General features: G+C 45.8%; 2 protein-coding genes and 1 long non-coding RNA gene across 3 annotated transcripts in view; 2 read left to right on the top strand and 1 right to left on the bottom strand.

Moving 5' to 3' along the window:
- Window positions 1-16,750, top strand: part of ALKBH3 (alkB homolog 3, alpha-ketoglutarate dependent dioxygenase) — a 32,463-nt gene extending 15,713 nt beyond the window's left edge. Inside the window, exons 9-10 of the mRNA XM_019470164.2 lie at window positions 15,555-15,653; window positions 16,388-16,750. Of these exons, the coding sequence (XP_019325709.1) occupies window positions 15,555-15,653; window positions 16,388-16,480 (192 nt within the window). The 3' untranslated portion in view covers window positions 16,481-16,750. The remainder of the gene's footprint in view (window positions 1-15,554; window positions 15,654-16,387) is intronic.
- The window catches only part of ACCSL (1-aminocyclopropane-1-carboxylate synthase homolog (inactive) like), a 153,864-nt gene that overhangs the window by 1,275 nt on the left and 125,806 nt on the right, over window positions 1-26,783 (top strand). The window lies entirely within an intron of this gene.
- On the bottom strand, window positions 14,347-16,416 carry LOC109279206 (uncharacterized). The gene is made up of 2 exons (XR_002086075.2): window positions 16,317-16,416; window positions 14,347-14,822 (listed from the first exon to the last, which is right to left on the bottom strand). It is a non-coding gene; the product is annotated as an uncharacterized LOC109279206 (long non-coding RNA).

The raw sequence follows: 26,783 nt of genomic DNA, 5'->3' as shown, positions 1-26,783 counted from the left end.
GATGTATTGAGTGAACTTGCTTCTGAGCAGTTTGGCCTTCCCAGTTTCATTGGTGATTGATTAGCCTTCTCCTGTACCAGGGGGAGTACCACTTGAGAAGCAGACGACCCAACCTTTGCCATACTCTCTTTGGATATGGTTATGCTTTTATATGCGGCCTTCTACTCGGTGAAAACCCAGTCAGATAAATTACATGAATAATTCATCCTGCCCTTGGTAAGGCTCCTGTTATGTGAATAGCAGAGGAACACCACATGTTTCATTTTTAAGTTCAGATCCTCTTCTCAAGCCGGACATAACCACACCAACTTTTTGTCAAGCCTGGTCCTGGGATCTGGCTGTAGCAGTAATTGAGTAAGATGAAGTCGTCTTTTCCCTCCTGGTGCTGTGCCTTCCTGTGGAAGTCACCCTTCCATCTCTCCGAGTGGCACATCCGCTGGTAGAGCCAGCACGATGTTTGGGATAATCCTCACTTGCAGCCGTACAGGTATTTTCTTTGTTGCCAGGTAGTTACTTGTGCAATCACTGTTTCTTTACACACATGCATTCGCATACACATACACACCACCCCCTTCTTAAAAACACTTGTGGCCTGTTTACAGATTTGAAGCTTAAGGATTCCCAAAGCATGCTTTCTGGATAATTAGTTTTACTGTAGAAGCAGTTTCCAGTCATTAAGCGTTAGCAGTGTTCTTGTGCCCAGAATATTCCCATTCCATTTCCCCTCCAGGCAACTGAAGGTCTTCATTTTCGCATATAAAGACATTATTCGTGGCCATCGAGAGCTATTTCTTGGTAATAAACCTCACTTACGTTATAGGTTAACGAGTAGATGGGTAATACAACTACCACACAGCCTTGTGTCCAAAAGCAACCATTTGGAATAAAGATCTTTATTTGAGGGAGATGGCCCATACTGAAGGTTTATCTTTTGAAGTCTTACAGTTTATTTTGAGGAGTGTAGTGAAAGCACAGGTCATGAAATACTAAAGATGTAAAGTCCCTGTAATTGTCTGCTAGTAGCAAGGGAATCTGCACTACACTCATGATGGCAGATTTGTAAAAATATAGACCTAATAAGTAAGAAAATTCGTCTGAGATCTTAAAGTTGGCTGAGAAAACAGATTTGGGAAGAAATATAAAGGTGTCAATGCCTCACCTCAGACTATTGACTGTAATCAGTTTTGGCTTCCTGCGTCATCGTAATTATGATTAATTTTGAAGTAATTGCATGTCCTTTCAATTCTGGCTTTTGTTTAAAATAGGAAAATTGAATACATATTAAAAAAAAATTTTTTTTTAAAGGTGGGGGGGGCGCCTGGGTGGCTCAGTCAATTGAGCATCCAACTTCAGCTCAGGTCATGATCTCGTGGTCTGAGTTTGAGCCCCGTGTCAGGCTCTGTGCTGACAGCTCAGAGCCTGGAGCCTGCTTCAGATTCTGTCTCCCTCTCCCTTTGCCTCTCCCCTGCTCATGCTCTGTCTCTCTCTGTCCAAAATAAATAAATATTAAAAAAATTTTTTTTTTAATGGGAAAATTGAAGGGTGCCTGGGTGGCTCAGTCAGTTAAGCGTCCGACTTCGGCTCAGGTCATGATCTCACAGTTCGTGAGTTCGAGCCCCGCATCGGGCTCTGTGCTGACAGCTCAGAGCCTGGAGCCTGCTTCGGATTCTGGGTCTCCCTCTCTCTCTGCTCCTCCCCTGCTCATGCTCTACCTCTCTCTCCTTCAAAAATAAATAAAAACATTTAAAAAAAGTTTTGTTTAATGGGAAAATTGAAGGTTAATATATTGGGAATTATAATCATGCATTACTGAACCCAGTTGATTTAAAAATGGCTTTTTCCCCCCCAGAACCTGTAAGTTCAATTCTTGGGTAAACAAGACCCAAGTTTAAACTTTTGGAAAGACTTGTTCAAGTTTTTTAACATAGATTTCAAAAAATTCAGGGCTCCACAAATCTAGCTAAACTAGAAGTGCACAGAAGCCTTTCTTTGAGTTGACAGCCTTAGGGTGCATCATCTTTATCTTATTATAATGATCTCTTTTCTGAAGGATTGAAAGGAAGTGGTTATTGCAAATCTGTGTCTACTTTTCTTTCTAAACTCCAGTGAGAGCTCTGAGAACATGACTCATGATTCATACAACTCAAGGTAAAAGCATAAATTAAAAAGCATAAATTACGTTAGTCTTCTGTGTAGAATTTGTAGGAGTCTGACTTTCTGTCAGGAAACTCTTAGGAACCTAACTTAGTATGCCACTGTAGGTTGTAATTTTCATGTCTGTCAACAAGACATTCGGAATGTTAGAGGTTGTGGGAGGGCATCTCTTGTCAAAATCCAGTTCGTTTTAACCTATCAGAAGGGAATCTAAATACCTGTTTGGCTTGAGTCAGAGTTTCTCATCTGGAAGTGACATAGAAGAATCATAAGATTTTTGTGTACTTTATTCAAGTATGCAGTTTGAGACAGAAAAGCATATGTTTTGGGCCACTTTTTCTTTTTTTTTTTTTTAAACATTCAGTCTCCTCCACCCCTGCAGCAGCTGTTTGTTGTGCAGTCTGGCACTTTAGGCGGATCTCTGTAGCTGCTGCTCTTCTGAAAGCTGCCCCAGTTCTACACATTGCATTCCTCACAATTTCTCCCTGTGCCGAGATGGTGAGGAGATCTTTGTTTTCCTAAGTATGAGGGCCTCTCTGATTCATACAGTTGGCTCAGTCAGCTTCATGCATGCATCATCCCCAGGACAGACATTTCTCTCCCCCAAGAGATCCTTCTTCACTGTCCTCTAGTCCAAGTCAGGCAGCTCCTGCCCGTTCAGTTTGATTTCAGAGTAACTTACATTTCCTTTAATGGTAACAAGGTACCTGGGGGCATGGTAGACTTGCTTGATCTTGCCGTTCCATTCATCCCATCCCTTCTTTTGTTAATTCAGTTAAAGACAGAGTGGATGGCACCATATCTGTCTTCCAGACAATATCAGGATATACTATCTCAAGACAGAAAGCTTACCAAATATACTTGAGTAGACATTTTTTAGAAACCAAGAACCTTTTTTTATTCTGTCAAGCTGGGCTCATTAAAGTTTGTCTACACTCCTTGTCCCAAACCTAGTTGTACTTTCCGAAATGCATCGTGTCCCTGCTGTAAAGATTAGTCTCGTTCTTTTCCCAGCTAGCTTTAATTCTATTCTGAAAAACAAGCCAGAAAAGGAACCACAAAAGCCATTTGGCAGGCTGCTATTTCTCTGTCGGTTACCATGGAAACCGTGATGGCTGAGTTGGGGGGATATTAGATAATAGCAGGAAGTTTGTGATGTGCTGGAGGTTTAGATGCCAAAAGCCTTGTTTTTGTAGCACATTATGTATGGGTAAGCTCTGTCTTTGATCAGCCGAATCCTAAAAAATATCCACCTCAGGGTGATTGAGTTGAGGCAAGTTCAGCATTTCTGTAGCCACTTCTCTCTCTAACACCTTCTGAAGAATGTGAACCTTATTGGTAGCACCAGAAGAGATGGTTGGAAAACCACTTCCTATGGTGGAGGCTCTGAGAGTCCCCAGTGAATTGGAGTTCCTACTACCTATCTTGCTAATTGATTTTTTGCCCACTACTGGGAAGAGTGGAGTATGAAAAGGTCAGTTTGGTCATAAATACTGATATTTTTCCAGAACCTCAGAAGAAATGAAGATCTTAGAATCCAAAATACTGTAATACTGACTAGCTTAAATTTGAAAGGTGACTAAATTACACTGTGCAGTATTTCATGGAGCGGTAACTGAACCTCCGCTTTAGCACCCCACTGCTGCTGGCCCAGTCATCCATATTGCTTTTTTTTTTTTTTTAAACTTTATTTATTTTGAGAGTGAGAGAGCGAGAATACGAATGGGGAAAGGACAGAGAGAGACAGGGAGAGAATCTCAAGTAGGCTCCGTGCTCAGCATGGAACCCCATGCGGGACTCGCGCCCACAAACCATAAGGTCATGACCTGAGCCGATACCAAGAGTCGGACAGTCAATCCACTGAGCCACCCAGGTGCCCCCAGTCATCCATATTTCTTAATCAGCCCCTCTTTCGATTATAGCATCTATTCTGAGGAGTTACAAGAAATACTGGAAAGAAATTGTTAATAATCATCGTTCTTTCAATATATCCCTAAATGAAGTCTAGAAAGTCAGTTTTTATTTTTTGTATCTGTCACTGATGGTAAAAAGCACCTATCTTCCTCATTTATATCTCTTTTTTTTTGCAAATGGGGTGATGATTGGTAGCTGCTTTATCGGAGCAATAGAAAAGTTACCCCATGAAAGGCACGATGAAAGTTTTTGCAATAATCAGTGAATTTTTAAGCTTTTAAGAATAGTAGATGCCACAGTGACTTTTCAGATGTGGAAAATTGGAAAAGGAAATGAGTAGTAGTGAAACCAAAATCCCAAGATTCCCTTGGCCTGTGAAATGGAGTAGAAGGGAGACTCGCAGGGGGTGAAGTGGCCTGTGGAACGGGAATGGTGACTGAGTTTTTGAGCTGCTATCTCTAGGGCTAGTTAGTGGTTTGGAGAGAGTGAGTGAGTGGGTGGGTAGATGAAAATGTGCATGTTTGAGCAGATAAAGCTAAGTAGTTTTAGTAAGACTGAATTATCTTCAGACTTGAAATCCCATAAGAGTTGGAATCATCATTTGCTGCCTTGGGGCCTTGTCTCAGTTGGAATCCATACCCTCACTGCCACTGGGAAGAATTCACTTTTTGCCAAGGACCATCTAGTTTTATAGTGCCACCAATGGTCCTTTTAGTCTTGGGAGAACAACCTTTTCCAAAGTGATTCATCAAATTTGCATGTGATTAGGAATGGGGTCTGCTTCCAAACTTGTCTTTTTAAAACAGTGTCCCAATGTGAGAATTTTTTCCTCCCTTTGCCATACTCATAAAAACTATTCCTAACCCTTCTGGTGATGTTCTCCTCTTTCCCAAGTGCAGTTTTCATGGTAGATGACTCCTTAGCTGGGCAGAAGAGAGCTGAGGAAGGAGAAGGAGGCCCCACAGCAGAGCAGAGTGAGCAAGCGAGGAGCAGAGCAGGTGATAAGATGGGGAGAGTAGACAGGGGCCAGATCATGCAGAGGCTCAGGAGCCTCAGGAAGGAGCAGATTTTAAGTACATCAGGAAGCATGGAAATGTGTTAAGCAGAAGAATGACATGATCTGATGGATAATTTTATAAAAGTCAGTTGCTGCTGTGTGGAGCCTGGACTAAAAAGGAGCAAGAGTGGAAGCCAGGAGACCAGTTAAGAACTTTTTATACCTTGTGCATACCTGGGACCAAGGCAGAGAAGGACAGAGGTGGCCAGGTCAATGGCATGAGCTCAGAGGAACAGGGATTTTTTTTTTTTTTTTTTTTTTTTTTTTTTTTACATTTACTTATTTATTTATTTTTGAGAGACAGAGACAGAGACAGAACACAAGCAGGGGATGGGCAGAGAGAGAAGGAAACACAGAATCCGAAGCGGGCTCCAGGCTCCGAGCTGTCAGCACAGAGCCCAACGCAGGGCTCTAATTCACAAACCGTGAGATCATGACCTGAGCCGAAGTCGGACGCTCAACTGATTGAGCCCCGCAGTTGCCCCTGGAGCAAGGATTTTTAAGAGAGGTATGGCAATAGTGGTCTGAAATTGTTAATGTGGATTATCTCCTGGCTCTCTGGATGGGACAGACGAGATCACTTTCCACATGAGAAGTCTTCAGAGATTTGAAATCCTGGAGATGGCTAGGTTTCAGTTAAGACAGGCAAGTCAAGGGAACGTTCAGAGCACATGAGGTTGGGGATCTAAGGGTGTTTGCTCATCACTGACTGGGAATTCCAAAGGACATAGTGCACAGGGGCAGGAAGGAGAGAGTTTGGGGAGGCGGTGGGAAAGGGGGAGTTGTGTCTGATCAGGTGATGTCCAGGAACGGGTTGGGAATGAGTTGTCTTGTTTTAATGGATGACTAGAGAACCCTGCACTTTTGCTAGTGACTGAGGTCAGCTGGATGTCAGACATGGTGGAATTTGTCCTCATATGCTCTTAGAGGAAGGAGAACATTAGTTTCTGTTTCTACAGTCTTGGGGGTGGGGGAGCTCTTTCAAGATAGCAGTTTCTTTAAGTTGCATTTCTTGGAAATATATTGCCAAGAACGAAATCATCATTTCATGAAGTCTTCTGATTTTAAATGAACATTCAGTGTCTCTAGAATGACTGTAACAGTAAGTGTAAAGCCATGTTTATTTTTGCCGAAATTCAGTACCTTCTTGCCCCCATGCTACCCCCCAGTACTATGTCAGCAACAAAGCTGAACAACAAACGCTGTCAGCAGGCATTTCACTCCATTTGCCTTTCAGTGTGTCCAGTCCAGAAGGAAAGGCAAGAGTTCTCATCTAGTCTGATGTACAGTGCTAAGTTTTAGATGCCTGCAGAGAGAGCCTCCGTTGCATTGAACGATTGCCCAGACCTCCCAAGCAAGAGGTCAGGAGGTCTTAATGAACTATTGAGATCACTGGTCATCCCTGGGATAGGGTGATTGATTGCCCATACCAGTCCCTCATGCTTACTTCGTATTCTCACACACCTCATCAGAACCTTCCATGGTAAATCAGTACCAAAAATCAGGAAAGAGTTGGGTAAACACCCAAAGATTTGAATCTGGCACAGGAGTTTAAAACCGGTTTTGAATAGATAACCTTGGCGATTTCAGATCTATGCTCTTCCAGCAGCCTTTTACTTTTAGCAGATCTTATTTCAGAAAGAGCTGCTTTTCTTTTTAAAGTAATGTATTTCAGATCAATATTGAGGGTGCCATCATTTAAAGCGTGGTTTGAGTCAGCAGAATAACTAGAGATGACATTGTCGGGTCCTAGCTTTATTCTCTTTCCATAAAAAATAATATTAAAAAATGATACCACTGTGAACAGTAAGTCCAGCTGTGTTCTTGTATCAACACTGTAGGAACAGTTTCGTATTCCAAATACAGCTGCAAGTTTAGGTGATCCATGAAGCAGTCTAGAAGCCAGCCAGGTTCTCAAAGGCAAGGGAACACCACAATTTGATTGGGAAAACAAGCTGAAAAAAATCTTTAAAAAAGCAGAGAGGGAAACTTTATTGGCATAGTCATAAGTTGGGAGATAGGGCAAGTAAATGGACAGCTGGCCCTCAGCAGGTTAAGCAGCTGTAACACGGGCTAACATTCAGTTTTCAATAATCATTTCAGTCTGCAAAAAAGCCTTAATCATACTTGTCAATCAGTTCTACCATGTATCTGATCCTTGGACCAGAAAGCTGGGGAAATCTCTTTATATCTGTTACCATCTTGAGAAAACCCTTTGCTTGACTCTGCAGACGTTCTTACTTACATCTGGGGTGGTTTTGGGTTTGTTCACTTGCTTTTGAAGTACAAATTCGGGAGTAAGTTTTCTGTCTGCAGTTTCCCTTTCCTTACAACTTAATTCACTCTTAAAACACCTGTTCTATAGATCCACCCCACCACTTTGCTAATATACAGATACCATTGTCCAAAAAAGCCTTTTCTCGATTGTCATTCTGTTCTTCCTTGTAATATCCGTATCCATCACCTCACTGCTGGAAACTCGGCCATTTCTTAGCTACCTTTTCCTTTCCTATTCTCACACTTTTCTCATTGCCATTTCCATACCTTTTTAAAGGTTTTTCCTTTACATTCAGCCTCTAAAGTGTGGATATTCAAGATTATCTTTGATTCTGTTATCTTTGTTTATATGAGTTTTTAGGAGATTATAAACTGGCAATAGATTGTAAATGCCATATGGGCAAGGTCAGTTTCTGTCTTATTATGTCTCCAGGATTTAGCATTTTGTGTGTGTGTGTGTGTGTGTGTGTGTGTGTGTGTGTGTGTGTTGGTTATATAAGTTAATAAACAAGATTTCACTTGCTCTTATGGCTTCAACTGTTCCTTCTTTGGTGGAGTGACTTCTGAATCTCTTATCTCCAGCTTTGACTTTTATCTCACTTATACATCACATGTACATATTCACAGGACATTGCCACCTATAATAGCACATGTGACTTGACCTGAAAATATAAAATCAGATTTATTGTTCTCTCAGAAAACTCCACAGTTCCATCTGCTAATAAGTCCATTTATGTTCACGATACCACTGTTCTCTTGGTCAGGTTCACGTGTAAGTTATTTTTAGTTCTTTCCTGTTCTCTTAATTGTTTTAATTCCCAGATCTTCTTAATTTGTTCTTGAATCCCTCCCCTAGTGGCCATCTTTATCCCAGGCTCTTTTTACCACATACCTAAGGTACTGAAATGTCTTTTAATTTCAATCTTCTCTCCCAGTTCTATTTGATGCCCAGATGCCAGCTATTTTCAGGAATAGGTCACTCTCTCTCTCTCTATCTCCTCTCTTCTCTGTCCCACAATTACTAACTGAGCACCTACTATGTGTCAGGTGCTATGCTCAAATCTGGGGATATAGCAGTGAATATGACAAGTATGGGGCCTTTCTCATGGAGGTCATAGGAGCTAGACTACAATCAAATGAACAAAGAGCAACGATCACAACTTAAATAGAAGGTGGGAGACTGTGGTACTGCTGGTTTGGACTAAGGTGGTGGCAGTGGGGATGAAGAGAAGAGGATGAACTTGAGGCATGATTTTGAAGGTGAACCAATAAAACTTGCATTTCTACTTTAGAGGTAAGGGTAAGAATCGAGAGTGACTCCCAGGTTCATGGCTTGAGCAGTTGGTGGGTAGCTCTTCGGAGGAGGAGGAACAGGGACTTTTGCATTTGATTGTGGTCTTGTTGAAGGAGGATTCATAAATGGAGTTAAGAGTTCTTCTTCTACATGCTAGGTTGAAGAAGCCTGAGACTTCCAGTGGGAAGTAGGCCATTGGCTGTATAGGTCTGTGGTTCAGATGACAGGCCTATGCTGGAGACGTCATCTGGAAATTGTCAGAATAACAACAGGAAAGTGATGATGATAAATAACAAATGTGTAGTGTTGACTCTGTGCCTGGCCCTGTTCTAAGTGCTTTATATTCAATCTTCCAGGAATCCCATGAAGTCGATACCACTATTATCCCTGTTGTACAGGTGAGGTGGCTGAAGCATCCTGTCAAATCACTTAGGCAGTGTGGCTCAGACAACCGTTGAATTGAGTTAGAACTAGTAATGTAGATAATATGGAAAGCTATGGAATTGCACATCATCATTCAGAGCAAAAGAAGAGCAGAGAGCCAAGATGGAGCTCACTGCTTTCATCGCTCTGTTTTCCAACTCAGGAGCCTTTATTTGCTCCTACTGGAACAAAAGATAAAATGTCAGTTCCTTAGCCAGACTGTCAAATCTTTACATAATCTGTGCCCAGTCTGCCCTGGTGTCTTGCCGTTCCCTGTGTGATCGCCCCATTGTGCGAGGTCATCTCTCTGCTCTCCCTTGCGCTCGCTCTCTGCCTTCTCATTAATGTGCTCCTCTCCGGGATTCAAGGGCCCACTGTAGCCTTGAAGCCTCCAGTGCAGAAACTAATCATAGTTACTGCATGTCAAGGGCTTCCTGAGAGCTCGGAAAATGAGAAACAGGTTGCGGGCCCCCACTTTGTCCTTTCTGCTCATTTGCGTTTGGTTTTATCAGCATCTTCTTGGTAAAATGATGGAAAATTTTCACATAAGTAGCTCATCGACTTACCAGGATCGGGATCACTTGAAAAATCAAAGGTCTCACTGTAGACTCAGACCACTAACTCGGAACTATATTTTGCTTTCAAGGGCCTTTTCTCCTTGAGTTGGGTCGCTGAAATTAAGAATGTGTGCCTGAAGTGACATGTGTGTCCTGAGCTTTCTGTCAAGCACTACCATGTGGAATGGCGAAGCAGGATCAAAGAAGCCCAGCAGATCATAACTGGCCTTGCTCGGGAGCTTCCAGGCTAGGTAGAATGACGAGACGTGGGCATAAAAGGGGTCAGGTGATGGGTCCATCAGCAGCACGGCTGGGCCACTCCTGAGGTGAATCTGGTTCTCAGACTTGCTTATGCTGCCCAGCATTTGAAAAGAAATGGTATTACTTGCCAAAATTTATAACTCGGGAGATTTTTCGTAAAAAATCCCATTTCTTATCTTCCCTGGCAAACCCAGAAAATCAGACAAACCTGAGGCAATGGTGAGCTGGAGCTGCAGAGTGGCTACACCTGTGTGCAGGCCCGTGCTCTCCGGTTCTCCGTGGCCCCCGCTCCCCACTCCCCACTCCCCACTCCCCACTCCCCACTCCCCACTCCCCACTCCCCACTGTCTTGTGTCCTACCGCCACTCCTCACTTATGCTGCCTGCTGCTGTTTGTGACCCTTGCGGTTCAGTCCCGTGCCTTGTAATTAGAACGGGAAATATTACAGAATTCCAAAAGGAGTAGAGATCACTTTGCAGAGCACAGTGGAAGGAATAGAAGCTTTAGAGTCCGGCAGATCTAAATTCAAATACTAGCCCTGCCTGCCTCCTGTCAGTCTTCTGCCTTAGAGATGTGCTTTCCCTCTAGCTCCTTTTGCTTATGATAAAATGGGCAATATCACCTCCTTCACAGGGTTGTAATGAGCATTAGCAATGACGTACACATAGTTCCTGACATGCCTGGCCCCTGGGCAGCATACACTGTGGTTGATCCTATCCAAAAGTATTTGGAAACTTATAAAAAGAAGCCTGGGGGAAATAAAAGCACCAAATTCCAGATAGATTAAAGAGTTAAAGCTAAAAAAATGTAGACTCTTTTTTTTTTTTTTTTTTATTAACCAAAAAGGAAATGTAGTTGTATGTTTAACTTCCCTCAGGATGAGAAAAGACTTTCTAAGCATAAAAACCATGAAGGAGTGCCAAAGAAAGGTCAGAGTTGACTCTAAAAGTTTTTGAGCTACTCTACGTTAAATATCATAAACACAGTTAAGGGACAAATAGCAAATGAGAAAAATATTTGCAGAAACTATGACAAAGGGTAAATATCTCACTATCTGTGGTTACAGATCAGTAAGAAAAATACAACATCCTGTAGAACAATGGACAAAGAACGTGAGCAGGGAGTTCACAACAGAATAAATGCAAACAGCAAATAGACATGTGAAAAAGTGTTGGACTGGGTTAGTAATTAAAGAACTCTCTGTTTGAATAATGAGTTGTCATTTTCCCCCTAAATTTTTTAGGGGAGGATAAGTACTGCCGTATTTTCCTGATGGAATTAGAAATTTCCACAACCTTCTTAAGAAAGCATTTTGGTACAACAAATCAAACTGCTTTAAGGATCCAGTAATTCCACTTTTGACAATATATCCTTAGAAAAACACCCAGAAATGTTTTGCCCAGGATCTACTTGCAGTAGCCTGCCTACCTGCCCCCCTCCTTCCCTCCCTTCTTTCCTTCCTTCTTTCCTTCCTTCTTTCCATCCATCCATCCATCCTTCTTTCCTTTCTTTCTCTTCCTTTCTTTTCTCTTTTTTTCTCTTATTAGTACCGGCATATTAAAATCTCAGTGTCTAATAGTATGTTCCTCACTGCTATATTCTTAGCATTAGGCACAGTGCCTGACATAGGTGGTCAAAAAATATTTGTGAGTTTGAAGAAGGAAAGATATGTTCATATAAAGGAATATTATAGAACCACATTTGTGAATACTGTACCTTTAAGATGTAAACACATGTTCACCATATAATGATAAAAATGTAAAGTGCGTAATTATATTTATACAGTGTTTCCTGGGCATGCATTGCATGAATTCTGGATAATAGGATTATGTTTTCCTGGTACTTTTCCTCAGTCATTCCCATATTTATTGATATGTGTGATAGCATATTTCAAAAGGGCAAGACCACATAATCCTCTTTATAGAACTTATCAGAGAGTAGGAAGGCAGACATTGAGCCAGTAATTCACAAGTGTGTCGTTTACTTCATTGAACTTGTGTTACTCTTACAATAGGAAGAAAAACTATGCTGCTGCTGATTTTCAAGCACTGATGGTTGCTTATAATTTCTAATTAGGATGAGAAAGGAGCGATTCCATGAAAACTCTATATAGAGCTTGTAAAATGTGAGCTCAGCCTTTCCAATGGAAAAAAAAATGTTGCGGTTTCCTGCCTGTTGGATAGTTAGTAATGATAGAATGATAAATACACCCAGATTTTTTCCCCTAAATACCATTTTTCTAAAGGAAACTAGGGAGGCTTGTGTCGGGAGGTGGAGGTGAGATTGTAGAACTTTGGGAGGGCCCAGAAGACCTTGGGAATCCTAATCAAGTGTTCAGATAAACTGGCTGTGCTTGGCAAGGATGGAGGGAGAGTGTTGATCATAATTAATATAGAAGTATATATTTTTTGCTTTATTTATCTGCTTGTGAAGTTTTGAGTGTGTGGAAAACCAAATCATCAACAACAAAACCCACCTCGTAGACTGATTATAACCCTAAACGCCTCTTTTTTTAAGTAAGCTCTGTGTCCAGTGTGGGGCTTGAACTCACAACCCTGAGTTCAAGAGTCACATACTCTACTGACTGAGCCAGCCAGAGCCTCTAAAAAGCCTCTTTTCACCAGGGTCAGTGATGGAAAATTTTATCCTATGCCATGGTTTTTTTAGGGGTGTTTTCTTTTTTTCTTTTTTTTCTTTTGTCTCGAAAAAAGACCTAAGTAAATCAAAAGGGTGACAGAACCATTGTTTTGGTAACTTTACCATGCCTAATGGTCTAAACAGTCTGACTGGTGCTTCCAGTGTTGCTTATCCATTTATCAATTTGTGCCTTTATGCACTGCCGCGTGAGCTCCACTGGCCTTTTACGTGTTTCCTGACTGGAAGAAGTCTCTGCGTGTCTTGGTTAAGTTAAAGAGTGGCTCTGGGGTCTGTTGGCACTCTGGCCTCAAGAAAAGAAGAAAGCATTTGTGAGCTCTGTGTTGCTTTGGTAGAAAGCAACCTTGCCCTCTTTTCTATCTCCTTCTGCAAATTAGGAATGTGTTTTCTGAGCCAAGGGATTGGAAGGAATAAATAACAACCAACAAAGTAATGACATCACCTCTTTCAGTGGGTGCACTGGGTATCATTGTCTCTTTCAGAGACTGATTAAGAGTAGCTCCATGGGGCGCCTGGGTGGCTCAGTCGGTTGAGTGTCCGACTTCGGCTCAGGTCATGATCTCGCGGTCCATGAGTTCGAGCCCCGTGTTGGGCTCTGTGCTGACAGCTCAGAGCCTGGAGCCTGCTTCGGATTCTGTGTCTCCCTCTCTCTCTCTCTCTGCCCCTCCCCCACTCACACTCTGTTTCTCTCTCTCAAAAAGTAAACATTAAAAAAAAAAAAAAAAAAGAGTAACTCCATCCCCGGGACACCTGGGTGACTCAGTCGGTTAAGCAGCTGACTCTTGATTTCGGTTTGGGTCATGATCTCACGGTCTTGAGATCAAGCCCCGTGTCAGGCTCAGTACAGACAGTGCAGAGCCTGCTTGGGATTCTCTGTCTCCCTCTCTCTCTCTCTCTCTGCCCCTCCACTGCTCGCACTCTCAATCTCTCAAAATAAATAAACGTTAAAAAAAAATAGTAGCTCCATCGCAAGTGAAGGATCACCCCCTTCTGCTTTTATGTACAACTAAAGGTTATATTGGAGGTAGTGTATTTAAAATCAACTTGAGGCTTTTTCTCGTTTGAAAAATTCAGATCTTAGGAACATTAAGTGAAACGTGGCTCTGTTGAATATCACTTTCTATCAGTGCTGGTATTTTCCCCTCGCATCTGGAATTCTCTCTCACTTGTTACGTCTTTTCCCGGTGCATGTTTCCAGGCAGAATTACAGTGCTCACCCCGTCTCTTCCATTGGCCTTGGTACTCCCTCTTCCCCAATAATGTTTTTACTGTTCTAAGAGATCTTCGTCTCAGAGTTGTCTTTGTGTCTGGCTCAGTGTCTTTCCTCTCTACTTCATTTTTCTGCCCTGTCCTTGTGTCTGTGCTTGCGTTATAGATGAAGATTCTGCTGCACTCACTGAGTGTAGGGCACTCCTCCTGTACAGGGCAAGAGGTCTGCTCCTAGCTGTGTTGAATCTTGATTTGGCAACTGACTTTACAGCCCAAATCAAGGAGCCCTGAGCCCTCTAATCTCATGGCTGATGCACTCCCTTCTGATACCTTTTCTCCAGTAGGACATACATTTGTGGTTGGAATCCTTTTTTATAGAGAGCCGCTCAGCTTTTCTGAGATGCAGCTGGGCCACCCGAGAACAGGGTCACCTTCCCACTGCTCTCTGATTGGCTGACGGGTCAGAGGTTAATGCTTCACGCTTACTTGCTACTGAAAAAGAAAAGGTGGCAGGCACAATTAAAATCAATCACTGAAACCAAAAGTTATGTTTAAACATTGCTTTTATCTTCTGCCTGGAAAAGTTATGACTGTGCTCGACAAAGTCACTGCCAAGGGTTGGGACCTAGAACTTAAACTGTTTATGCAAGTTCATTATTGTTTTGATTTTGATTTTCCTGAAGGAAATCATTGTAAATAGTTACATTCTCCGAAGCACTCCTGCAATAATAAACATAAACACAGTATTGCAGTGAAATCAATCCTGCAGTAACCTAAATGCAGTCCCTTGCATCCGAAGTGAAGCAGATGAATGGGTGGATCTGCCCAGAACGGAAGTGGAAAGATCAGGAAGGTTGGGTCTCAGCTCTTGATAAGCTCTTCGTTGCTGTGAGCACGGAAGTTGTTAAACGCACCCCTTTGTCGGCTGCGAAGGAAGAGTGACCCCCACCTGTTGGCTGTTTCGCAGGCCACTCTGTGAAGCTTCCATCAGAGGACTGGACATGAATGGACTTTGAGCTGTCTGGAAGAGAGGGGCAATGTGAATACAAGGCATTTGTATCCGAAGTGTTGTGATCTATGCTCTCAGGCTTAAATAGCCAGTCTCAGTTTGCAACACTGTTCTGGTCAAGCCAGAGCTCCCTTCTTTAAGAAAATCCTGCTGCTGACTATTCTGGAAAGAAACAAGAATGTGTCTCCAAGACACCAGAGGAGCTATAGGAAGAGTTGTGACTAGTTTAACATAGGTACCAATTAATGAATTACCATAACTTCTGAAAAAGCAGTGAGAACTCATCGCACCACATCTTGTTGAAAAGCCTTGTTTTCCACACTATGTCAGAACACAGAGCATGGCATAAAGCAGATGTAAGGAGTTCTCGTATGAATGACTTAATTTCTTCACAGGTCAGAATGGGCTGTTCTGCTGATTTTAGATGCTGATAATAATAGCTGGCACTTATACTGTACTTAATATGTGCCAGTCTCCAAGGAATTTACATGTATTCGATCGGTGGAGGCTCATAACAGCCCTGTGTGGCAGGTCCTGTCATCATCCCCATTCTACAGATGAGTAAATTAAGGTACCGACGGTGACACAGCTTGCCTAAGGCCAAACAGCTGCCAAGTGACAGAACCAGTATACGAGCCCCTGTAGTCTAGCTGAGTTGAGGTTTGCATTTCTTGACCATCATCAGCTTCTGTTGCGTCTTGATCACACCACAAAAAATGTAGTGCAATGAATGCTGTTTTCTAGGAAGAGAATGGAGACTACACCTATGTGGAAAGAGTGAAGATACCCTTGGATCATGGGACCTTGTTAATCATGGAAGGAGCTACACAAGCTGACTGGCAGGTGAGAACATGCAAATGATTTGGATTCACTCCTATGGAGGCAGTGTCCTGACAGCTTGTGATTGTTAATTTCTGTAACAGATGTGGTGAAAAGCAAGGTGCTTTTATTGTGAGGGAGAGGCGGTAGAGTGATGTCATTATCAAGGAGTTTTGATGCTACTGACAATCAGAACGGACCTCTGCGGCAGCAACGTGCAGCAGAACTTTCTGTGACAGCAGAAAAGTTCTGCATCTCTTAAGTCCGCGCGTAGTAGCCTCTAGACACACACGACTATTCTTCATCTCTTGAAACGTGGCTAGTGTGTGGAGGGACTTAAGTTTGAATAGCATCAGGTAGCCAGTGGCTAGCACATCACCTTGGGCCGCACAGCTCCACGGCTCAGGCCAGACGGTAAAGCCAGGTCATGTTTAAGGTGTGCAGGTTCACGTAAGAGCACTTGGCACGAGAGTGGAATTTCACGCCTGTCTTTGGTCTCAGGCGTTTACATGCTGTTTTAGGAGATTGGGGGAAATGGCAGGAAGCTGAGAGGAAGAACAGGTAGAAGAGGTGAAAAATACTTCACTGTGAGGGCGCTGGCCAATCAGAGCAATGGTGGTGGGGGAAATGTTCTTCAGAGAAGAAAACCTTTCTCCGCAAGACTTCCAAGAGCTCGTTGGTACTTACGGGGGTCGCGGGACGGGGGTCCGTCTCCTCATAAATGTGTTTATGTCAGAGTTGTCTGTGTTTCCATTTAGCATCGAGTGCCCAAAGAGTACCACTCCAGAGAACCGAGAATAAACCTGACCTTTCGGACAGTTTATCCAGACCCCAGAGGGGCGCGCTGGTGACGGGCGGTCTTTGTGAGGAGCTCTGCTGAGACTGAGCTGAGACTCCCACCCCGAAGAGACTTCCAGAGGCTGGTCCAGCTGATCTCGCGGTGCAGCTGCTTGGAGGGTGAGGGTGTGGGTTGCTCCCCAGCTTGGAGTCCTGTTAAACGACAGCTGGCCTCTCCTATTCACAGTATGCGTACTGTGGGGACAGTGCTCCCTGCTCACATCCTGAAATCGTACACGATATGTTCTTTAGGCAAATTAAAAACTGCTGTGGCTGTGCTCACGCGTGATTTTGTCCGTAAGCAGTTTTTCTCTTGCCCTCCCTGCTTCACTGGAAGAAACGTGAATGTGCTTTGCCTCCAGGGTAAATCCGCACGTGTTCATTCCTTGTGACTTGGTGAAATAGAGCCACAAATATGTGTCAGCGACTCCGGAGCCCCCGCAGGCCCACAGCTGCTGAGACCCAAGCAGAGGTGGCTTCTCAGAGCTTTGTGGAAGGCTGCCCTGACTCCTCAGCATCTTGGCTTGTGTGCTTTTGTCATGGAAAGCTGCCTGCTCTGGGAGCACTTTATTTAATTGAGTCTCTTTCCTGGGACACAGACCGGTTACCGGCCTCTGAACGAAGAGTGGAGGCCATGTTCTCTCGCCCAGCCATCTTCAGGCAGCCGCCTGGGTACTTGTCACATGAGAGAAAACTGTCCCTCAAAGGCGGAAGTAGGTGAGTGATGTCATGAGAAATTTAGGCTGAAGAACAGCAAATGTCCTGCTGGTGACAGCTGTCCCACATAGATGAATTTCCCCTAGAGAAAAACTTGAGTCATTTGAAGCCAGATAGAAGCGGGAGCCGTCCTACGGGGATAGACTCAGTTACCTAATAGTTGTCTTTACTTTGAGTTCCAGGGGCCCTATGATGAAAATTTTCTTCTGACTCAGTGCTATCTTAGACACAAGTTCCCGAGATTCAGCGCTTAGTCCATGATTCACCAGGTTCCCCAAACAGAACAGAGTGGCTGCCCTTTATTGCATCATAAAGTCACATGTCTTCTTGACCTGTTGACTTAGGAGCACTGTGCCAGACTGATTCCAAACCAAGATATGGAGAGATACTTGAGAGAAAGAAAATGGATGAAAACAGGGCAAGAGAATTAGAGTTTCCCTAGCTGCCTGTGGGGAAAATTTACAGAGCCTTCTTGCTTTTGATCTTGTTTCCAAGATTTATGGCCTCTGTGATCTTGGTGAAGTGCCAAAGGCCGGGCAGACTCTTCCCCGCAACTCAGATGGAATACCGGGCCTGGCCAGGCCCTGTTCTTTGACAGTCTTTCTGGCTTCTTGCGGTGGGGTTCTCCCCACCCCATTTTTTAAATGTTTCACATGTGGATGGCTCCTTTTTGTAAAAAACACTAAGTGCTTTGTAAAATCTGGGCATTATAACGCGCTTTTCAGTGAGGGAAATACAAATCACCGTAAAAATAAAATAAAACCTCTGATCCCTAGCTTTTTTCTTTAAAAAAAAATTTTTTTTTAATGTTTATTTATTTTGGACAGAGAGAAAGACAGAGCATGAACAGGGGAGGGGCAGAGAGAGAGGGAGACACAGAATCTGAAGCAGGCTCCAGGCTCAGCTGTCAGCACAGAGCCCGACGCGAGGCTCGAACTCGCAGACCGAGAGATCGTGACCTGAGCCGAAGTCGGACACTCAACCGACTGAGCCACCCAGGCGCCCCTCCTAGCTTTTTTCTTATTAAACAAAACCTGGCCAGGGTGGTACAGCCAGCTTTGGTTTTGAGTTTGATGCATGACATTGGGAAATTCCTCTTCCATTCCCACAAACGAAAGAACTGGCAGATGGTTCCCAGCCTTACGGCATCCCTCCTAATGGGTCATGATCTCCCCTTGCGTCAGCTGCAGATTTGATCTCTTCACTCATCGCTGCCATGTCTGTCAGGGCAATGAATTCCTACTCGACAGCTGACAGCCTGGGCCACCACCTGGGCTTCTTCATCTGAGAGCAGCAGTCTTAACTTTTGTTGTTTGCTGTCCAGTGCTCGAGTGCTAGAACTGCCTTTTTTTTTTTTTTTTTTTTTTTCCCACCAAGATAATGCCCCTTTTGAAATGAGAAGGTAGGTGCTTGCTGTAGAGTTAAAGTACAGGGTTTAGGACTGGACAGGAATTCCAGAACCTGGCAAAGGTTGCTCAGTCACTGTACCAACCTGTTGCTGTATTTTCCTGGCCGTAGATCTTAACTAGGAATTAGGGGAAAACTACTTTGCCGACATTACTTATAAAGCAAGAGGAAGCAAATGTAACAACATGGCATGAAGAAAAACAGCTCTAGTTTTTTGTTTCCCTTTTTTTGAGCTTTAATAACCTGCTAGGCACTGTCCTGGCAGCTTTTTATACATAATCCCTAATCCTCCCCACAGCCCTGCAAGAAAGACATACTATTTCCATTGTAGAGACCAGGCAGCTGAGCCCCCAAGAAGGGTTAAGTGATTTAATAGGACTTGTAAGCAGCAGAAGCAGAATTCCAACCACAGGTGAATCCTTAAACTGTGTGCTTTTTCCTGTGCCGTCATGAATTTAGGCTGAATAGTTTACTGGGCATCCCTGGGAGCCGGAGCTTCAGGGCTTGCCCCTACACAGCTGGCCACCCAGCTCGCCCTGGTCCCCTGCTGGCAGAGCTGACTGCCAGGCCACTCTGTTTGTCCTCTGGCATTCCGGTACGTGAAGGCAGGCATCTGTAGCTCATCTCTCTTCACTACTAGCAGCTCCTGGTCAGAAACCGTCCTGCCAACTGGACTAATAATTGGCCATTTAACTAGGGAAGCTCTTTTTGGGGGGACAGAACCCAGTTTCTGGCAATTTAGGTACATTCTCATCCAATCTTCCTCCAAGTGACCCAGAACAATGTTTCTTGGTTGTATCTCAGGAAACTCTCTTGAGGTAGATGCATGGTCCCTTCCACTCTTCACTCTTACCTGTGAGTCCATCTGGGGGCTCTGAATGATGCCCAAACTCAGCATCAGGCTTCTTCATAATACTTCCCGACAGCCATACTCCAGTCAGCAGACAGCCCAAAGAAACGGGTCAGGTTGTACACTAAAAATGTCTTGACAGGGGGCTCCCGCCTGGGTGGCTCAGTCAATTAAGTGGCCAACTCTTGGTTTCGGCTCAGGTTGTTATCTCATGGTTTGTGAGTTCAAAGCCCTTGCTGGGCTCTGCGCTGGCAGTGTGGAGCCTGCTTAGGATCCTGTCTCTCTCTCTCTCTCTCTCTCTCTCTCTCTCTCTCTCTCTCTCTGCCCCTCCCCTGCTCATGCTCTCTTTCTGTCTCTCAAAATAAATAAACTTCAAAAAATAAAAATAAAATATAAAGATGTCTTCACAACAGGCAGCTTGCCTCAAAGCACAGAACTTGCCTCAGAACACTGTACCCCCAGCCTCAGATGGTATCCTCAGTACTGAAATCGTGATCCACATTGTTGACTAAGCCACTAACTCAAACGGCATTGACCGTTGCTCTTAAGTTCGGATCACGGCTCACAAACCTGACATTTCCTGGTGGTGCTCGCGTTCTGCAGCCTCCATGGCTGATATGACCTCATCCTCGTGCGTGGCAGGTCTCTCTGGGCCTGGTCAGTGTGTGGCACCGTCTCCTGAACTTGTCATGGCAACCCCTCAAGAGCTGAGTGGGTTCTGCACTGAGCAGAATGCCCCGGTTGGGGGACTTGAGAGAAGTCCCTGACACATGATGGGTGCCTGCCCTGCTGGGAATATTTCTTTCTTGAATTCTGGCAGCTTTTACTTGGCTGCAGATTATCTAAGACCCGCTTTGCCTTTTCTGGTCATAGTACTTGCAAAGTGTTGAATCTAAAGTCTCCATGGCTTTATTTTTCTTAACAATGCCTTCGAAAAAGCCAGATGTTTCAATAGTGATGCATTCTTTTTGTTTAAATCTTAACCTCTACCTGGTTCCACCCACATGCTCTCCTCAGGAGGACTTAGTCTGCAGCTGTCCCCATCGCTCCTCCCCATTTTCTCTTTGGAAAGAACTCTCACAGGAGATCCCTGTCAGTTTTGTGCTCCTGGAATCCATTCTTAAATATGGTGATTCCCGTGTCTGAGGGTCATTGGGGAAATGGCATCGATGTTTGTTTATTAGAGCAGAACACAGACTGAGGGTGCCTTTTCCAGCTGGCTTAGTTGCTACGCCCATTTAGAAGTGCCTTTCCAGCCTGTGAACAGAGCCCCATGTTGGGCTATTTTTTTAGTGTTAGAGCTGGGCGAGGAGCCCAGTGTCAGAGAGCTGTGTAGGAAAACAGGACAAGTTAGGCAGGACATTTGTAGCCTGCATCACCAGAAAGATTGCTTTCTTAGATAAGCCGACTCAGAGCCGACCAACGTATGTGTGACAGCATTGTCATTACAGTTATGTCTGTGCTGTCACTCCCCCTCATCGTACGGGTGATGTCACACCCCCTGAACACCAGGGACGGTCCCTCTTCTCGTGGGCCTCCAGAATTTGTGGGCATGTTCAGGCAGGACCCTGGCCCCTGACCCCACTAGCTTTTAACTCTGGACACAAATTATAAGTTTCTGAATGGGAAGGAAAGTTGAAAGGTGAAACCCAGAAGGGAGTGTGCAGACTGTATGTATGTGTTTGTGTGCGTGTATGTGTATATACTGTGTTGGGCCTACTACGTCCCTAATTCTGATTTCTTCCTAAATGCAATCCTAAGGAGGTGGTGGTTTTGTTTTTTAACCAGATAGGGAAAAGTGTACCTAGAAGATTGGTCAGATCCTGATACCTGGTGTCCCAGGGTGGGCTGGAAAAGGCCTGCAGGGCTATTTGTCAGCTAGCCTTCTGTGTTGTCTTTGGGCTTCCCCCACCTCGACCCTGGCTCCAGGCATGGGGGGAAGAGCCGCAGCCAGTGTCTCCTGGGGCTGGGGCTTTCTTGGTGCCTTCACCTGGAAACACTGTAGAGATGCCAGGAGGAAGTGTGGGCCAGCATGGGGCTCTCAAGAGGGGCTGGGTGATCAGGTTGCAATTAGCCGCCTACGCAGGAAAGGCGTGGGCAAACGCACTGTGACAAGCACCTGCCACACAGCGCCTGTGATGATCCAGATGCCCCGGGAAAGGCCATCAGGATGCGTCCTCCTGCTAGATGTGGCCCGAAGGCTTCCTGCTGCAGCAAGTGGCAGAGACTGTAGGGCTGCCTCGCCCTGTCTGAGAAGGCATGCCCCAGGCCCTTCTGCAGGTGCTGTAATGACCAAGTCTGTCCCTTTAACAGTGGCTCTTGTCCTGCCTTTCTTGTCTGTACTTGAGAATGGGCATGGGTGGGGCCCTAGGATGGGAATCCACACCCTCCAAAAACAATTGTGGTTTGAGGGCTGTATCCTCCCTGCCTAAAGAATGTTTCTGGTATGGGTGGATGAGGGATGCCATGGGGATGGGGGGTGCTTTGCAAATTCTGGCCCAGGGGTATTCAGGCTGCAGACCACCCAGGCAGGACTCAGGAGAAGTGTCTTCCTGCACCCTTGTTGGTTAGAGAAAACTCTCCTGGAATGTTCCCTCTGAACTTGTCTAAGGGATTAACCCCTAATTTCTTCCCTGCACCCTCTCTCTGATAGTAGCTTTTAGTCTCCATTCACCTGCAGTGAAGGGGAAAGGAAGACAGCTAGCCTAGAGGTAGAAATCACGGGCGAGTGTGGGTGTGTGGCTTCCCTCTCCCCCAGTCTGCCTCTGCCTGCAGCCTCCTGCCCTGTGCTGGGTGCAGGTGGCCAGAGAGGAGAGCAAGTGAGCTCACATGCACGCCTTGCTCTCGGTCTCCCAGAGTACTCCGAGGCTGTAAGTTAGGAGCTGCTCTCCCCATTGGACAGATGAGGAAACTAAGTTGCAGAGGTGCTCATCCCAGAGGCACCCAGGGAGTGAGGCAGAACAGGCATGACGACGTATCAAGTGCCTAGCCCGTTGTTCTTTCTACCACTCAGAGGTTCTGTGGCCTCCTCTGAGATTTCTAGCTAAAAGCAGCACCTGGTGACAAGAGGGAACATGGGCACAGACAGCCCAGAAAGTCACAGTGCCCGTTGGGCTCAGCCCTCTGAGGAGTGGTCCTGGCGGTGTCGGTGCCGCACCAGCCAGGTGGCTCGATTCGTGGCAAGGATCCCTGCTGCAGCTTCAGGGAGCCTCCTCCTGCCGGAAATACTGCGAGCCGGGCTCTGCACCAAGTGCTGAGGACAACTTCCAGTGAGACCGGCCTGGATCTGGCCTTGCAAAGGGGTGTGCCTCCACTTACCGCGCTGCCTGCAGGGGTGGGGGGAATTAGAGAGCAGCCGCGACACCCCCACTCCTGCCGCAGCCTCCACATCGGTCGGAATTGCCGCCAGAGAGCTTCCGCTTGAGTGTCACTCTCCCCTTTATAGCTGAGACGCCTTGGACCAGTCAGTGAGCCCCCAAGCCTCAGTTCCCTCAGTGGCGCAGCAGACACAGACGACCACCTCTGCCAGGTCTCGTGAGGGCCGAGATCATGAATGCAACACTCCTGACAGTAATGTGCTCAGTAATGTAATTGTCTTAAGTAGAACGTTCAGCCCAGCCCTGACCCTGGTGTGGGGTGGCTGCCCAGCGGCCCTGTGGTCCCTCCCTTCCTCTCAGCAGGCTCCCTGGGTGCCCACACCTCTGTCGCAGTCAGCGAGGGGAGGCCCAGAGGCCCTGCTTGGGAGGAGTGGCAAAATGAAATGGTCTGTGAGCGAGGCTGAGCATATTAAGATCCAGCTGCACTTAAGTGTCCCCTGGGAAGTTCTTTAGACCAAGCTGACGAGAGCTCCCAGATGCCAAAGTGGCCTCCCATCAAGGCTCCGCTCACTCTCTGCAGCCCCACCACATGCTCCCCGGGTGACTGGTCTCCTAATGCACCGGCCCCGGCCCCCAGCCCGATTCCACCACCTCTTCCCCCTGGGGCAGCGTTTGAGCTTTCCCAGCCCAGCGAGCGGGTCACCAACCAGGCCCAGACGCACCCCGCCGGTCACATTGTTATCTTGTCCTCGCTGGCAGTTTCTAAATTCCGTACAGAACGCCTCGGCCTGGAAGATTAAACAAGATTGCCAGTTTGGAATTCTGTTCAAGACTGGGGCTTTTATGTCCACAGATTGTGTATTAGATGCAGTGGGGAGTATATAAAAGGAGGACACAATCCCTTCCATTACAGATAGAAGTAAGCCGGCAGGGCTTTGAATTTCTTCCTCAGAATTAGTTTTTATTCCTGAAGGAATATGTGTTGTTTGCAAGAAATTGAAAAGAAAAGATAAAAAGAAAAAGGAAAATCATTATTAACTTTACGACCAGAGAGAACAGCTCTTCACGTTTTGCAGTGTATTTTTTCTACATATTTGTATACTTTAAGAAAAAAAGCTTCATACCGAACTCATCATTAGCCTTCCCCTATCTAAGATGAACATTAGTGCATGACATTAATTACTGTTCCATAACATGGTTTTGAATGGCTACATAGTATTGTATGTGCTTGTGGTATTATGTAACCAGACCCACTATGTTGGATATTTAGATTGTCGTTGGTGTTGGGGTGGTTTTTGCTAGTATTAGTAACTGTTGTGTTGGTTTTGGAAATCAGGAGAGTGGATGGTGGGAGGCAGGGTGGTGGTGTAGCTAAGAGCCCAGGATTTGGCCTCATTCAGACCTCAATTCAAATAAAAAGAACAGGTAACATTTTTATAGAGCCTAAGTATGGTGCCAGGCACTGTATTAAATGCTTTATATATATTAACTCATGATTTATTAACCCTCACAGCAGCCCATGGACTAGGAACTATTTTTATCCCCATTTGACAATTCAGGAAACAGAAGCGCCACCCCTCCACTTACGCTTCTGTCCTGTGGCTAAACCTTTGTGCACATCTATTATTGTTTCTTAGAATACATTCCTAAAAGTGGCGTCCTGGCTGGGATTTGGAAGGCTGTGCATATTTTTAAGGCCTTGAATCTATAATGTAAATGGCTTTCCACAAAGGTTACACCAACTCCTCCTCCTCCCATTGGTGTTGGAGCATATCTGAGCTCATGCTGTGCTTTGAGCACCAGTAATGTGCCAGGCCCTGCACTCAGTATCCTATAGAGCTTCTCTCCCCGAAGGAGAAGCCGTCTGTGCCCTGCACAGAGCAAGCGAGCACTCAGTTCATCGTAGCCAGCATTAGCATCAAGGTTATATTTTGTGTCGTTTGTTGAGAAAACAAGACACCTGGAAAACCTCAGTGACAATGCAAAACAAGGGGCCCTGACAATGAGTACTGCAGGGCTTGGAGGAGCGCGAGATGTAATTTGGGGTGGTGGTCAGGAAGGGCTGCCCAGTGGAGGGAGCACTTGCAGGATGGGAAGGAGGACTGTGAAATGACAGCCTGAAGGCTCTTTAGCAGGGGTGGGGGCATCCTAGGGTTCCTAGGTAGCTTGTGTCCAGGGCTTGTCTAGCTGGAGTGTGAGCTGGAGGAGAGACAGTGAGAGAGGCCTGGGAGCCATGGAGGGCTGGGAAAAATTGCATTTACCAGGAGGGAGTGAGAGCATGGGGCCGGAGGTGGGAAGACCTGTGCGGCAGGAGCCCAAGCAGAGAGATTGATGTGTGTGGCCTGGTGGGTACCCCTGGGAGTGGTGAGGAGAAAAGACGTTGGGTTTTCTGGTGCTGATAACACCCTTTCTCGCCATGAGTGCTGAAGCAAAAGAGAAGTAGAGGACTCAGCTGAGGTCAAAATAGCAGCGTTCTTAACTGAGAAAGCTAGATGGGAGACCTTGATGGGCAGACTTCTTGCTACTCCTTCACCAAGTCTAGGGGCACCCTGGGCACTTGGGGCACCCTGTTCGGGAAACAGTACAGCAGGCTGTCCCTGCCAGCTGCCACCTCCCCCCACCCTCCCCAAGCCTGCAAGGAAGGAGATTCCCCATTTTCTTCCTCTAAGCTTCCCTATCAGAGAAGTCCCTGCCACCCTCCTGAGGAAAGGAAGGGGGTCAGGAGAAGCGTGGATGCTGCCTTTCCTCATTGCAGTGTGAGGTGAGAGATACTTCCCCTATCCCCTTGCTGCCGTCTTCCCGTCAGCCAGGCAGGGTAGTGCCAAAGGTGTACATTTTGGTGTCATACAGACCTGCTTCTAGAGCAGGCTCCTCCACAGACAGCTGTGTGATCTTCGGCAAGTCTCTTGGCCTGAGTTTTTCCACCTACAAAACAGGATTGTTGTAAGAACTGAGTGTGATGTGTGTCTCTAGGGCAACTATTACCAAATAGTGTATAGATGTGAAGGAAAGTCCTTCACCCCGGGGGCAGGGTGGGCAGGGGCTCGCAGTGGGCCTGGGGCAGATCTCACTGCCGGTGGAGGTAGAATGACTTACGTGTAGACGGGTCTAGGGCAAGGCCTCGGGGGCGAGAGGCCCAGCATGGCCAAGAGAGACTGGGGTGATGGCTGCTTAGGGGTCTCTGTGGAGGCAGGTGAGAGAGAGTGTGGAAAGGGCCCTGGTTCTGGAGTGTTCCCACAGAGGGATAGTCGGGGGATGAAAGGAGGCAGGGAAAGAGCCAGAGTAGGACCAGCCTAGAGGAAGGAGAGCCTGAGGATGTCCTGTCACAGCACTCCCACACGAAGCCACGGATTCTTCCTACTCTAGCCTGGGAACAACATAGGATAAGAGTGGCCAAGGCAGAGGGTGTCTAAGGTTGAAAGACGAGCAAGGAATCAGGCCTTGGACAGACAGCCTGTGGGTACTGGGCAAGTAGTGTCCAACCGTCAGGAGACTGGGTTCCCGTCCTGTCTCTGGCCCCTGGGCCAAGCCTTTTCCTACCCTTGGCCCCACTTTCCCATCTGCAGAATACAGGGATTGAACCAACAATGTTTTTTATAGCTTTTTGACCAAAGCCCATGGTAAAAAAAAAAAGTGCACACGCACACGTGCACACACATACACACACACACACACACACACACTCCCTGTTTAAAAACTAAAGCTTCATGAAACAGTACTTTATTACATGTGTTTACTCTGATGTTTTTTGTTCTGTTGTATATCATTAAAAAATGCTGGTCTTGGGGCACCTTGGTGGCTCAGTCGGGTAAGCGTCCAACTTTGGCTCAGGTCATGATCTTATGGTTTATGGGTTTGAGCCCCGCATTGGGCTCTGTGCTGACAGCTTGGAGCCTGGGAGCCTGCTTTGGATTCTATGTCTGCCTCTTTCTCTCTCTGTCTCTCAAAAATAAATAAAAACAGGGGTGCCTGTGTGGCTCAGTTGGTTGGTTAAGCGTCCAACTTCGGCCCAGGTCATGATCTCAC

Source organism: Panthera pardus, unplaced genomic scaffold, assembly GCF_024362965.1.
Source record: "Panthera pardus isolate Hobbes unplaced genomic scaffold, ASM2436296v1 HiC_scaffold_12, whole genome shotgun sequence".
In the NCBI taxonomy this organism is placed as follows: domain Eukaryota; kingdom Metazoa; phylum Chordata; class Mammalia; order Carnivora; family Felidae; genus Panthera; species Panthera pardus.
The sequence above is the reverse complement of the archived record's forward strand: the minus strand, read 5'-3'. Positions and strand labels throughout refer to the sequence as shown.